This window comes from Vombatus ursinus, unplaced genomic scaffold (assembly GCF_900497805.2).
Source record: "Vombatus ursinus unplaced genomic scaffold, bare-nosed wombat genome assembly UNPS02014811.1, whole genome shotgun sequence".
Classification (NCBI taxonomy): Eukaryota; Metazoa; Chordata; class Mammalia; order Diprotodontia; family Vombatidae; genus Vombatus; species Vombatus ursinus.
Window position 1 is genome coordinate 20,735,495 of NW_020954589.1, and position 12,278 is coordinate 20,747,772.

The following is a 12,278-nucleotide window of genomic DNA, read 5'->3' on the forward strand; positions in this document are numbered from 1 at the left end:
TGACCTTTCTTCCTTTCTCTCTCCTCCTTGCCTCTCATCCTTCACTCCCCCTTTCTCTTTCTTCCTTTTCTCCTTTCCTCTCCCCTTTTACTCTTCCCTTTTTCCTTTCTCCTTCCATCTTCTTTTCTCCTTGCCCCTCTCACTTCACTCTTCTTTCCTTCTTTTCCTTCTCTTCCCTTCCTTTCCCCTTTGCCTTTCTCCTCACTTTCCTCTCCTTTCTCCCTTCTGCTCCCTCTCCTTCCTCTCTCTCTGCATCCCTCCCTCTCCTGCTCCCTCCTCAGTCTCTCTCAGCTCATCTTCTCTGACCCTGTTGCTTTCATGCATTAATTTCAGACTAAATGTAAATAAATTCATTGGATGGCATCCAGTCTGGTTTCCAGCTCTAGCTGCCCTCCCTCTGCCCTGTGGCCAGGTCTCACCCCAGGCCTGGCTTTACCGTTGCCTTGGCTTTGGGAAAAACCATGGTGTTACAGGGCAGGATCAAGAGCATGTGGGCTGGAAGAGTTTGCTTTATAGGACAGCATGGAAAAAAGGCATCTCTACCCTTGACCCCAGCCACTGTATTTGGGGTGACACTGGTACACCTCTCATACTTTTCTTTCCTTCCTATCTGGCAATTCATAGGATCATAGATCTAAAGGTAGAACGGACCTTTAATCCTATCATTTTACAGATGAGGAAACTAAGGCCTGGGGAGTTAATGAGTTGTCCACAATTATACAGGTAGTAGGCTTCAGAGGTGGAATTTGAACCCAGAGCCAGTGCCTTTTCCACTGTTCCATGATGAATCTCTTGTCCCTTTCCTTCCTGATTCTCTTGCCTATTACTGCTTCTTGAGCTTTCCTCCCCCCCTCCCTCATACTGCCCATCTCTCCTACCTCCTCTTTCTGTTACAAGAAAGGTAAACAAGTCTTGAGGGATTGAAGGAATAATTGGAGAAATTCTCCTCCTCTCCCTAGAGAGCAGACCTCACACTTTAGAGACAGCACATCCAAAGATAAGAGGCAAGAGAGCTCTTCTCCCACCCACCCATATTCCCCCACCCTATAGTCAAGGAGAAGAGAATTAAGCTCCGGGAGCAAAGCCCAGATCCAATGGGCTCACTCTCAGCCCAGAGGGGCCTGGCCAGCTCAGAGGTCCCACCCTGCTTCCTTAGCCCAGCTCTCAAATCTCTGGGCAGGACTGTCATTTGCCTTGGGCAGGTGTGAGCGTGTCAAGCCTGTACCTGCCTTGCTCTGGGCTCTAGGCACCACCTACCCCTCCATTGGGCACTGGAGCCTTTATTAAGGCCAGGGACACTGCAGGGATCAGTCAGGGGCCCCTCAGGACATCTCCAGACCACATAAGAGCTGCTCCCAGGCAAGGAACACCAAACCCCAGTGAAACTTGTTCTCACATGCTGGGGCAGATTTTTATTGCCAGGGTCTGGTGGCCTGATTCTGTTTCCCACCTCAGTTTCTCTTGTTGCCCATTTTTCCCTGCTTTTGGAGGCTAGTCAGAGGTAGGTAGGCAAAGTATGTGATCCCCACTGGCCTGTTCTGATTTAGTTTCTATCCCTGACTCAACATCTGCCTGTCTTGGTCTGTTTTTTAATCCTAGAGCCTTTGTCTTTCACTCTGTCTCCTATGAGTTGTCCTATGGGTCTGTCTGAACCTGTGCTTTGGTGTGTCTTTCCCTTCTACCATCATAGAAATGGGGAGGGGAGTTCCAGAGCTCCCTTTGGGAGTCCTTGTTTTCAGAGGCTCCCTAGTGATTTGCTTTGGTGGGGACCCAGGCTGCTCCATTCCATCCTAGCTGCTTGTGGCGACCCTTCGTCCCACTGACTTTGCTGGCCACCTAATCCCTGATCCCTCTTCTTCTGGTCACCATTCAGAGGCCTTTCTCGTGCCTGGGGGTGGGGAATCAGCCCCCTTTTCTCTCCTGCCTTCCAGGCTGGTTCCACTCCAAGAATCTCTGGCCCAATCACTATAATTGTGGGATTGGGGGTGGCTCTGTTTCTCCCACTTCTGCCCACTGTACAGAGGGTCATTCTCTATAATTATAGATGGCAGCTCAAGTTCTTCTACAAGCCCTCTCATTCTTTGTCTCTCCCTTTTCTCTCACTTCCTTTCTCCTCTGACTCTTGCTGTCTCTCTGTCTCTCTTCTCTATTTCTCTCTGATTTTTTTCTCTCATTGTGTCTCCTGCTCTTTTTTTTTCCCTTTCTGTATTCTGTGTCTTTATCTCTTTTGTCTGTCTTGTTGTTTTTGTTTGTCCCTTGTTCTGGAGGAAGACCAATGAATGGCATCAGGAGGTTGATGTCTTGACTTGTGGGTGAATTGGATTTAAGTGAGGCAGAGCTATGCGGAGTCATCAGCCTCACTGTCTTCTCCAGAGTCATAGGAGTGCAGTGGCAAGACATAGGTCAGGACAACTGGTGATAGCCCCAGATGCAATGGGAGACCTTGGCCTTTTTAAGCTAAGGTCTTTCCCAGGTCTCCTTTTGTCTAAACAACACCCATTCATTGATCTGTCTTAAAGAATAGACCACAAGGTTATAGACCCAGTGCTGAAACAGACCCCAGAGGCCATCTAATCCAAAACCCCTCTTTTAAAAAAAATGAGGAGACTGAGGCCCAGGGAAATTAAGTGACTTGACAAAGATCACACAGGTACTATCTGTCTCTCATCCTCTCTCTCTTGCATTCTCAAAGGACATAATATTTGTAAATCACTGAGCACAGTACCTGACACAGCAAATGTTTAATAAATGATTGTTCCCTTCTCTCCCTGTCTTCTTTCTCTACACTTCTCCATCTGTTTCTTTGGCATTGTGTCTCTGTTATTCTCTATCTTTGTCTAGTTATGTCCTTTCTTCTTTTTAGTTTCTCTTTCTCTCTCTATAACTGTTTCTATCTCAGACACAGACTCAGAGGGGGAAAGAACACTAGGGATCCTCTTAGTCAGGGACACTCAGCCCCTAACTTGTGTCCTGAACCCCTTTGGGAGGCTGGTGGAGCCTAGGGACCCCTTCGCAAGATAACATTTTTAAATGCATTAAAATACATAGGTTTACAAAAGAAGCTAATCATGGTGAGATAGTTATAAATATATATATAGAGAGAGAGAGAGTATGTATGTATATATGTATTTAAAAGTCAAGTTCATGGATCCCAGGTTAAAGACTGCTGTGTGTCTGTCTTAGAGTCTCTCTGTGTCTCACTGTCTCTTCTGAATTGTTGGTCTGTCTGATCCTGTACTTCATTTTACAGATGAGGAAAGAGAGGCTTTGGGAGATCATTTTGTCTGAGTTATACCCAATAAGCAGCAGAATTAGAATTAGAAGCTGGTTCTCCTTCCTCTCCGACCAGGGCTTACGTTGTCTCATCTCTCAGTCTCTCTTCCTGTTGGGGTCTCTCCTGTTGCTCTCTGCTTTTCCCTCCTCTTCACTCTGCTGTGTGACTGCGGCCCCTCCTCTGGGCCACAGCCCTCACCCCCTCCGCACAACACACACATTGTGGTTTGGGAACGTTCTATTTTGAGGCTGGGGCTGCTGGCAGCCAGGGAAGGGTTGGGTGGAGAGCAGTGGGAAAGATGGCAGTGTGAGGACCCCAACCATGGGCAAGGGGGGCCCAAGGGAGACACAAAACTGCACCTCCTCCTAGGGCCCCTGGAAAGTGTTTCTGAGTTATGCGTTCTCTCCTCAGCTCCACCTCTCCTGCCCGAACTGGAGGTAGCACCATCCACTAGCTTTTCAGAGGCAGCACTGGAAGAGGGCCTCCTAAAGGAAGACGCTCCCCCTATGCCCCAGGGTAATGGACCTGGGCCCCCCAAGGCCCTGGAAAGCACCGAACCTGCCATCCCTCCAGAAGCTGTGACATGTGAGTCTAGAGGGGGGAGGGATGCAAAGGAATTCAACAAACTCATATGGGGTACCTCTTATGTGTATTGCAGTGGGGGGATATAAGAGGAACAGAAAACAGTATATGCCTTCAAGGAGCTTAAAGACTAGTTGGGGATACATCCCTCCCCAACACACATATTTCACAAAAATATGCATAAGCATGCATGTACACATGCACATATATATACACATGCATACATGCATACATAGAGCTTGTGTGGCCCTGAGCAGGTCACTTAGCTTCTCAGTGCCCCAGATACTGTCTGAGACACAATTTCCTAAGACTATAAATTGCAGCGCAGGTGGTAATCTTTCTGGTATAGAGAAGCATTCTCTATATGAATGAAATCACAGGTCTATTCTAAAAATGTATTTACAACTCTATTTATACATCAGTGCATACATTCAAATATACAAAAATAGATATAACTATGTAATAAGCTCTTTCCCTTTGTAAATGAACTAGGGGATAAAGGAGCAGTGAAACCCTGCTGTCCTATTCTGAGAGGTCATGAGAAGGAGGAATAAGGGGAGGGGTAGAAAAGGGACATTCCTATCCCTCCAAGATTCTGAATCTAGCCCATGCACCTGATAGGCAAGGGCTGGAGACAACCCTGTACCTGGGGCTGGGGGTGGAGTGCGTGGTCAGGCCATCCAGAGCCATGTTTTGCATTCTAGAAATCTGGGGGTTTTATCGCCCTCTCTCCCTGCTCCCTCCCCAACATGACCCGTGGACATAAAGGAGAAAGAAGTCAGCTTTCTGGGCATAGGGGAAGATAGCATGGGGTCAGATTTAGACAGATACCCCTTGTGTCTAGTGGACTCTGGTGTTTGCTCTGTGACTCAGCTCCCTGTCCCCCATCCCCACCTCCAAAAGCATAGGCAGCCTCTGTGTCTCCCTCCCACAGCCTCACCTCCTCCCACCCAGGCCCTGGCCACATATACATTTGGTTCCAAGAAGGAGATTTGTGGTGTGGGAGGCAGAGTAGGGGGTATAGGAGAACCCTCAAGGACTCTGGGAAGTAGCTGTTCCCATCACAGTGGCTAGAATGGAATAGAAAGGATCCAGAACAGGACTGAGAACTCCTGATGGTGTAATTCCTCCCCAATTTATATATCTCTAAGGCAGCCCCCAAAAGAGCACCCAGCATGAAGCCTGTCTTTAGTGTCATTTTCCTCCAGTGTCTACCAGCCCTTTGTCTTCTAGCTTCACCTCCCCTAGTTTCTGTTCTATTGTCCCTGTTTTGGGGTCCTTATCTCTGTCATTCTTCTGTTTTCCAGGCTTCTTTCTTCAGTCCTCTTTCCCCCCAGGCCTCAAGTCTCTTGTCTGTTGCCATCTATATGTTATTCCCCTGTCCCTTCAGAGTTTTCCTGTCTGGGGTTCTCAGTCTTCTGTCCCCTAGAGTCTGGTCTTTAGTCCCCACATTAGAATTCGTTAGCCCCCTTTCCCTTATTCCCTGCCTCATCTCTTACCACTACTTCTCAGTCCCCTATGACTTAGCCTTTGGAAGCTAGCTCCCAGCACCCCTCCCCTCGGTCCCTATCTCTCCTTCTTAGCCCCAGCTCCAAGTTGCAAGGAACACAGGCTTCAACAAAGAGTTCTAGAACAGGGGGTGTTGGGGAGCTAAGCAACAATCACCTAAGTAGCCATCTGTCCTGTGTCTTCAGGCAGGACAGATTTCCAGGTTCCCAAGTTTGTAAGTGACTGGAGGGAAGGGGGTTGCCTGCCCCAGGACTAAGGAAGTCTTTGCAGAGATCTGGGAGCTCTGAGCAGCCTCCAGCCCCCAACTATGACACCACTGTTTCCCTAACTTCAAGGGAAGTGTGGGTGCCATGAGGGTGGGGTGGGATGCTGGAGGGACAAGAAGCAGCCTGGAGGCTGGGTTAGTGGCTCAGGGACCTCTCAGAGCTTAACCAGATCCTGCCCCATTGACACAGAATCTAGTCCCTGCGCCTGAAACTCAACCAAATAGTTCCTTACTTCAGTGGGCTCGTTTCTTCCGTCTCCCCCTAAGCTCCCTTCCATCAAAAGTAGGCTGCTACCTAAGGCTGTGGTCTTGGGCCAGGGCAGAGAGGTTCAAGAGGGAGCAGAGAAGGAGAGAAAGAGAGGAGGGGAGAGAGAGAGAGAGAGAGAGAGAGAGAGAGAGAGAGAGAGAGAGAGAGAGAGAGAGAGAGTGAGTATGGGGACAGCCCCTAGGTCAGGGGTGAGGAACCTGTGGCCTTCTAGGTCCTCAGGTGCAGCCTTTTAACTAAGTCGAAATTTTACAAAACAAATCCTTTTATTAAGGGAATTTGTTCTGTGAAGTTTGGATTCAGTCAAAGGGCTGCACTTGAGGACCTAGAGGGCCACACCCCTGCCCTAGGTTCTAGGGAGGCTGGGGAAGAGAAGGTGGGAAGGACATTCCTCTCCAAACAGATGTTTCCAATAACTCCCCCCCCCATCACGTGAAGGGCAGAAATGGCTGGGGTTGGGGGGCAGGGAGGAGCTGCTGGTTAACTGCTTCCGTGCCTATTCCTCCCCACTGCCCTCTGAGAACTCAGATCTTTTTCTCTCCTTCTCAGGGGAGAAAATAAGTCTCTGAGCAGGATAGGGAAGCTGTGGTCCCAAGAAATGAGGGTCAATCTCAGGGACATAGTCTAGGAGGGTCAGTGTACTTTCCAAATACACAATACTTAAAACTACAAGGGTGGATTATCTTATCTCCTCTACCCCAAATAGCCAGTCATCCCTGGGAATGAGGCAGCTTGGCATAGTGCAAAGAGCACTAGACCAGAGTCGTGAGACCTGGGTCATAGTCCAAACTCTGCGGAAAACTCACCTTGAGATTTGGGGCCAATCAGAAACTCTTGTGGACTTCATGTTTCTCTTCTGTAAAATGAACAGCTTAGACTATGGTCTCTGAAGTCCCTCCCATTCTCTGTTCTGTGTTTAAACATTCTTTATGTTTAAGGGTCCCTCTAAGCTCAGACATTCTGTGTTTTGTATTTTAACATTCTGTGTTCTAAGGTCCTTTCCCATGCTAACATTCTGTGTTTAAACATTCTATGTTCTAAGTTTCTTTCTAGTTCTGATATTCCGTTCAAATATTCTCTATCCTAAGGTCTGTCCAAGCTCTGACATGCTGTGTTTTGGGTTCTAACATTCTGTGATCTAAGGTCCCTTCCCATTCTAACATTCTGTGTTTAAACATTCTATGTTCTAAGGCCCTTTCTAGTTCTACTACTCTGCAGTTGAACATTCTATATCCTAAGGTCTGTCTAAGCTCTGACATTCTGTGTTCCTTCCAACTCTGACATCGTGTTCTGTTTAAACATTCTGTGTTCTAAGGTTCTGAGTTTGGACAGTCTATATCACAAGGTCTATCCATATTCTGATATTCTAGGCATCTATGATTTTATGAACTTATGACTTCTAAGTAAGAAGACTCTCCTGGGGACTAATCTGGCATCCTGGGCCCATGGGGGCTCCTGGAGGCTCCCTAGCCCCTTCCCTTTTTCCTTCTCTTCCCAGGCCAGCCTCAGGGGCTTCCCTCCCCAAGGGGACTTCCTGGGCCCTCCAGCTTTACCCCGCTATTGCCCAATGGTGCTGGCCATTCCCTGGAAGCGGCTGGCCCCAAGAGGTCAGGGAACGGCACACTGGGTGGCCCCAAAGCCCACCGGAAGCTGCAGCCACACTCATCATTCGCCAGCCAGGGCAGCAAGAAAAGCAAAGGGAGCACAAAATCATCGGCTTCCCAGATCCCCATTGAGGCTCAGGAAGGTAAGAACAAAACAAGAAAAATCTTACTCCAAAACTCTTTCAGAAAAGGTAAATCATGGCACTCTATGTATCCAATTGCTTGAAACTGGGTGCTTGGAGGGGCAGCTAGGTGGCTCAGTGGATGAAACTCCAGCCTTGGAGTCAGGAGAACCTAAGTTCAAATCTGACCTCAGACACTTGACACTTACTAGCTGTGTGGCCCTGGGCAAGTCACTTAATCCCAATTGCCTCACCAAAAAAAAAAAAAAGAAATTGAGTGCTTGGGAAGGGTGCCCTTCCACCCCAATTACGTCACTGTCATTACAGTATAACCAGAGCCACCGGGAATAGGTTTTCTGATCCAGTAAAGTTTATGGAAAAGAGTAGTGGATTTGTAGAACTGATTTCAATTTGATCTTTACTGTGTGGCCCTGGATAAGTCACGTGCCCTCTCTGATCTTTAGTAGCATCCTCTGTAAAAATGGGAGGGAGGCATTTTACTAAGTGTGTCCTAAGGCCTTGAGCTTTAAATACTATATACCATAATGAAAATTGGATTTGGAATCATAGAAAGTTTTGTTGTTGTTCAGTTGTTTTTAGTCATGGCCCATTCTTTGTGACCCCATTTGGAATTTTCTTGGCAAAGATACTGGAATGGTTTGCCATTTCCTTCTCTAGCTCATTTGACAGATGAGGTAACTAAGGCAAACAGGGTTAAGTGACTTGCCTAGGGTCATACAGTAAGTGTCCGAGGCCAGATTTGAACTCAGGAAGATGAGTCTTCCTGACTTCAGGTCTATCCCTGCCCCTCATAGTAAGTACTTGAGTTCAAATATAGCTCTGTTACTTACCATCCATATGACCTTGTGAAAGTCTCTTAACCTCCTTGGGTCTCAGTTTCCTTATCTGTAAAATGAGGGGGTTGGACAATAATCTCTGAGGTTCTTTCTGGTTTAAGAACTCTGACCCTATGATTCTGTCACCCTCTTCTTATCAGTGTACTCCACCTGAAGTCAAGTGGAAATATGGAATCAGTAAACCAACATTTTATTGTGTGCCCAGTCCTGTGGGGGTCTGGGAAAAGCAGAAGATTTGGTTCCTTGCCCTTGAGGCAACTGGTGGCTCAGTGGATAGAATGATGGGCCTGTAGTCAGGAAGATCTGAGTTCAAATTTGGACTCAGATACTTACTAGCTCTGTGACCCTGGGCAAGTCACTTAATCTCTGCCTGTTTCAGTTTCCTCATCCGTAAAATAGGCATAATAATAGCACCTCTAACCTCCCAGGGTTGGGAGGGTCAAATGAGATGATAATTGTAAAGTACTTAGCACAGTGGTGCTATATAAATATTACTTATTATTACTATTATTACTACTACTAGCTGTGTGACCCTGGGCAAATCATTTCATCTCTGCCTGTATCAGTTTCTTCAAATGTAAAATGAGGATAACAATAGCACTCATCCTGCAGAGTTGTTAATAGGATCCAGTGAGATAATATTTGTAACATACTTAACACAGTAACTGGAACATAATAGACGCTATATAAATGCTTATCTCTACCGCCACCCCCACTGAGTCGCACAAATTGGGAAACAAGATAAATAGGAGAAAAATCATCAAAGAACAATACAAAGCAGTATGGAATCAAATGCTGAATGTGTGGCCCAGTAGCAGAATGTAAGTGCAGCTGGACTTCAGAAAAAATCAGTCATTTGCTTTGTAGGAGTACTCTTTGTAGGACTCCTTTGAACAACCAGCTCTCTCAAGTGCAGAAATCCAGTGGCTATCCTGAGAAAGATTTAGCCCAGGGTAGTGGAAAGAGCACTGAGCCAGGAGTCAGGAGCCAAGCTGGAACTAGGGTGAGGTGACTGGGATTTTTCCCCAGGGCACCAAAATTTAGAGGGCCCTGATAGCACTCTGAAATGAGAGCAGATTCATCTAATTGTGTCCTCAGATTAATAAGAACAATAAATTAAAATAAGAAGCCATTAAATGATAATCCCTCCCCTGGTGTCCTTAAAACCAAAGGGAGCTCAGAACCAGCCCCAGCCTGCTCCCCTCTATCCTCACTCCTGAAGAGTTTCTAGGGTTTCTACCTTTCCAATCAACTAACTTAGTTTTTAAAAGTTGATTTGAGGACACATTTTATGCTGTTTACTCCGGCTGTGTTGTTTGAAGCTTTGTTCTGCTTCCCAAAATTATTAGCTCTTGCTCTGCCAAGGAAGCCTGAGTTTTCTGCTACTGGCTTTACTACTGACCTACTGGGTGGCTTTATGTAAACCGCCTCCCCTCTCTGGGCATCAGCTTCCTATAAAAAGAAAGAGTTAGACTAGCTGACTCCTAAGGTCCCGTCTCAGGATTTCTGAGTCTAGAATTGGGAAGCAGGATGATACAGGGGAAAGAGAGTTGGATTTTGAGGCAGAAGTTGTTGTTCGCTCATCTCTGACTTTTCCAGACCCCATTTGGGGGTTTCTTGGCAAAGATATAGGAGTGGTTTGCCATTTCCTTCTCCAGCTCATTTTACAGATGAGGAAACTGAGGCAAACAGGGTTAAGTAACTTACCCAGGGTCACAGCTAGTAAGTGTCTGAGGCTGGATTTGAACTCAGGAAGATGGGGACTCCCTGACTCCAGGCCTGGCACTCTATCTGCTATACCATCTAGCTGACCCTAGAATCTGAGGGTCTGGGTTTAAATCCCATCTCTACCATATGCTATGGGTGTGACTTTAGGCAAATGATTTTGTTTCTCTGGGCCTCAGTTTCCTCATCTGTAGAATGAGGGGATTAGATTAGACAAGCTAAAAGGTGCCCCGCAGCTCCAGATCTTAGACTCTAGCATTTTATTCACAGCGCTTCCACTATTTCCGTTTCCTTCTCACTCTTTTGTTCCTTGTCCTCACCAGATTGCTGTGTACATTGCATCCTCTCCTGCCTGTTTTGCGAGTTCTTAACGCTGTGCAACATTGTCTTGGACTGTGCCACGTGCGGCTCATGCTCCGAGGACTCCTGCATCTGCTGCTGCTGCTGCGGAGGGTCGGGGGAATGTGCTGACTGCGACCTGCCCTGTGACATGGACTGTGGGATCATTGACGCCTGCTGCGAGTCGGCCGACTGCCTGGAGATCTGCATGGAATGTTGTGGGCTTTGCTTCTCCTCTTAGCCCCTAGCCCCAGGAGAGGTGCTGGGGGAGAGGGGAGCCTGGAGGGAGGGCTGGCTCCCAGCTCAAGCTGCCACCCCCCCTCACTCCCCACTCCAAATCAAACTGCCTCCTTGCCAAGCATTCGATTGGGGCTGACTTGAGCTACAGATTGGCATGGTGAGAAGAGACAGCTCTAGTTAAGAGCCAGTGGAGGAAAGAGATACAGGGGGGCACCATAGCTGTCCCCTTTCCCCCACCCCTTCCTCCTCAACCCCCAGCACCCTGGACTAAGCAAGGAGCCCTGATATGGGAGCATCCCACGTGGTGACAGACTTAGAGACCCAGAGGTCCCAGATAATTAGTGAATCAATCAATAAGTATTTATTAGTCTAAGGTCTTAGGGGCCTGTCCTCTGCCCCTGCACCAGCATAACTGAGGAGAAATTCTAGAAAGGACCGTACGCTGGAGGTAGGCCAAGACCTGGCTTCCTGTGTTGGAATCCTCAGGACCAGGCTTCAGTACACTGTGAAAGTCAAGGGAGAGGAGCCTTGGGGAGGAAGGGACCCTGCCAGCCAACAATATTCTTGGGTTGAGGAACTGGGGGTTAGGTGGGGCTCCCTAGAATGTGAGCTGGATGGACCTGGATTGAAGATGGTAGAGAAGAAAGAAGGGACAGAAAGGAGTCCTGAATTTCTCTACCTTTCACCACCCCTAGCCCCTCTCTGACTCTGTCCTAGCCTCTGGGGCAGCTAAATGTGAAGAAAAAAAGAGACACTTCAATTGGGGTTCTCATGCCCATCCCCTCTTCCCCTGTTTTCTCTTTCCCTTCTCCTGGGCTTTCCTAGGATGTGAACCTGAATAATGACCTAGGAGAGTAAGGCAAAGCCTAGAGATTGGGTGTGTGTAGAGAGAATACAGTGGAAAGGGTGGGGTGAGGAACCACGTGGAAGAGACTGGAATGGGTGGTGGGAGGGAAATGGTGGGGAGGGTCAGGCCTGTTAGTTGCTGTAAATAAATATCTTTGCTGTTTCACATTTCCCTAGTGTATCATTCTAGAGCCAGATCTGTGGAGCTAGAAGGGGAATGAGAGATTATTAAACCCAACTCCTTTATTTTACAGATGAGAAAACTAAGTCTTGCCCAATGTCACAGAGCTAGGAAGCTGCAGAATTGGAACCTAACCTAGGTTTCCTGACTCCAAGATCAGGACTCTATTTGCAAAACAGACAAGATGGCCCATTTCTTAGAGCGCCCAACACGCCCATCCCAATTCTATGTCACTCTCTTAGGGGTGGGTATGGGAGACCAGAGGGCTGGATGCCCATGGCCCTTTTCTGTTCTCCCACAAAAAGTAATAGTTCTGAATGGGCCTGGCTGCAGGAGACATTCAGGGGTCTGGGAGGAAGGAGTTAACCCCTGGCGTGGAAATTAATTAACAACAGATGTGTTCGGTTTCAATTAATTAATGTCCTGCTGACTCTGACTTTTCAGAGCCTGTTCCCTAGGATGCCTTCTT

At 47.6% G+C, this 12,278-nt stretch overlaps 1 protein-coding gene across 1 annotated transcript in view; it reads left to right on the forward strand.

The window, feature by feature from the left end:
- The window catches only part of LOC114053490 (myoD family inhibitor-like), a 29,330-nt gene extending 17,582 nt beyond the window's left edge, over positions 1–11,748 (forward strand). Inside the window, exons 3-5 of the mRNA XM_027876593.1 lie at positions 3,686–3,859; positions 7,394–7,642; positions 10,527–11,748. Coding sequence (XP_027732394.1) covers positions 3,686–3,859; positions 7,394–7,642; positions 10,527–10,783 — 680 coding nt within the window. The 3' untranslated portion in view covers positions 10,784–11,748. The remainder of the gene's footprint in view (positions 1–3,685; positions 3,860–7,393; positions 7,643–10,526) is intronic.
- The last annotated feature ends 530 nt before the right edge of the window (positions 11,749–12,278 follow it).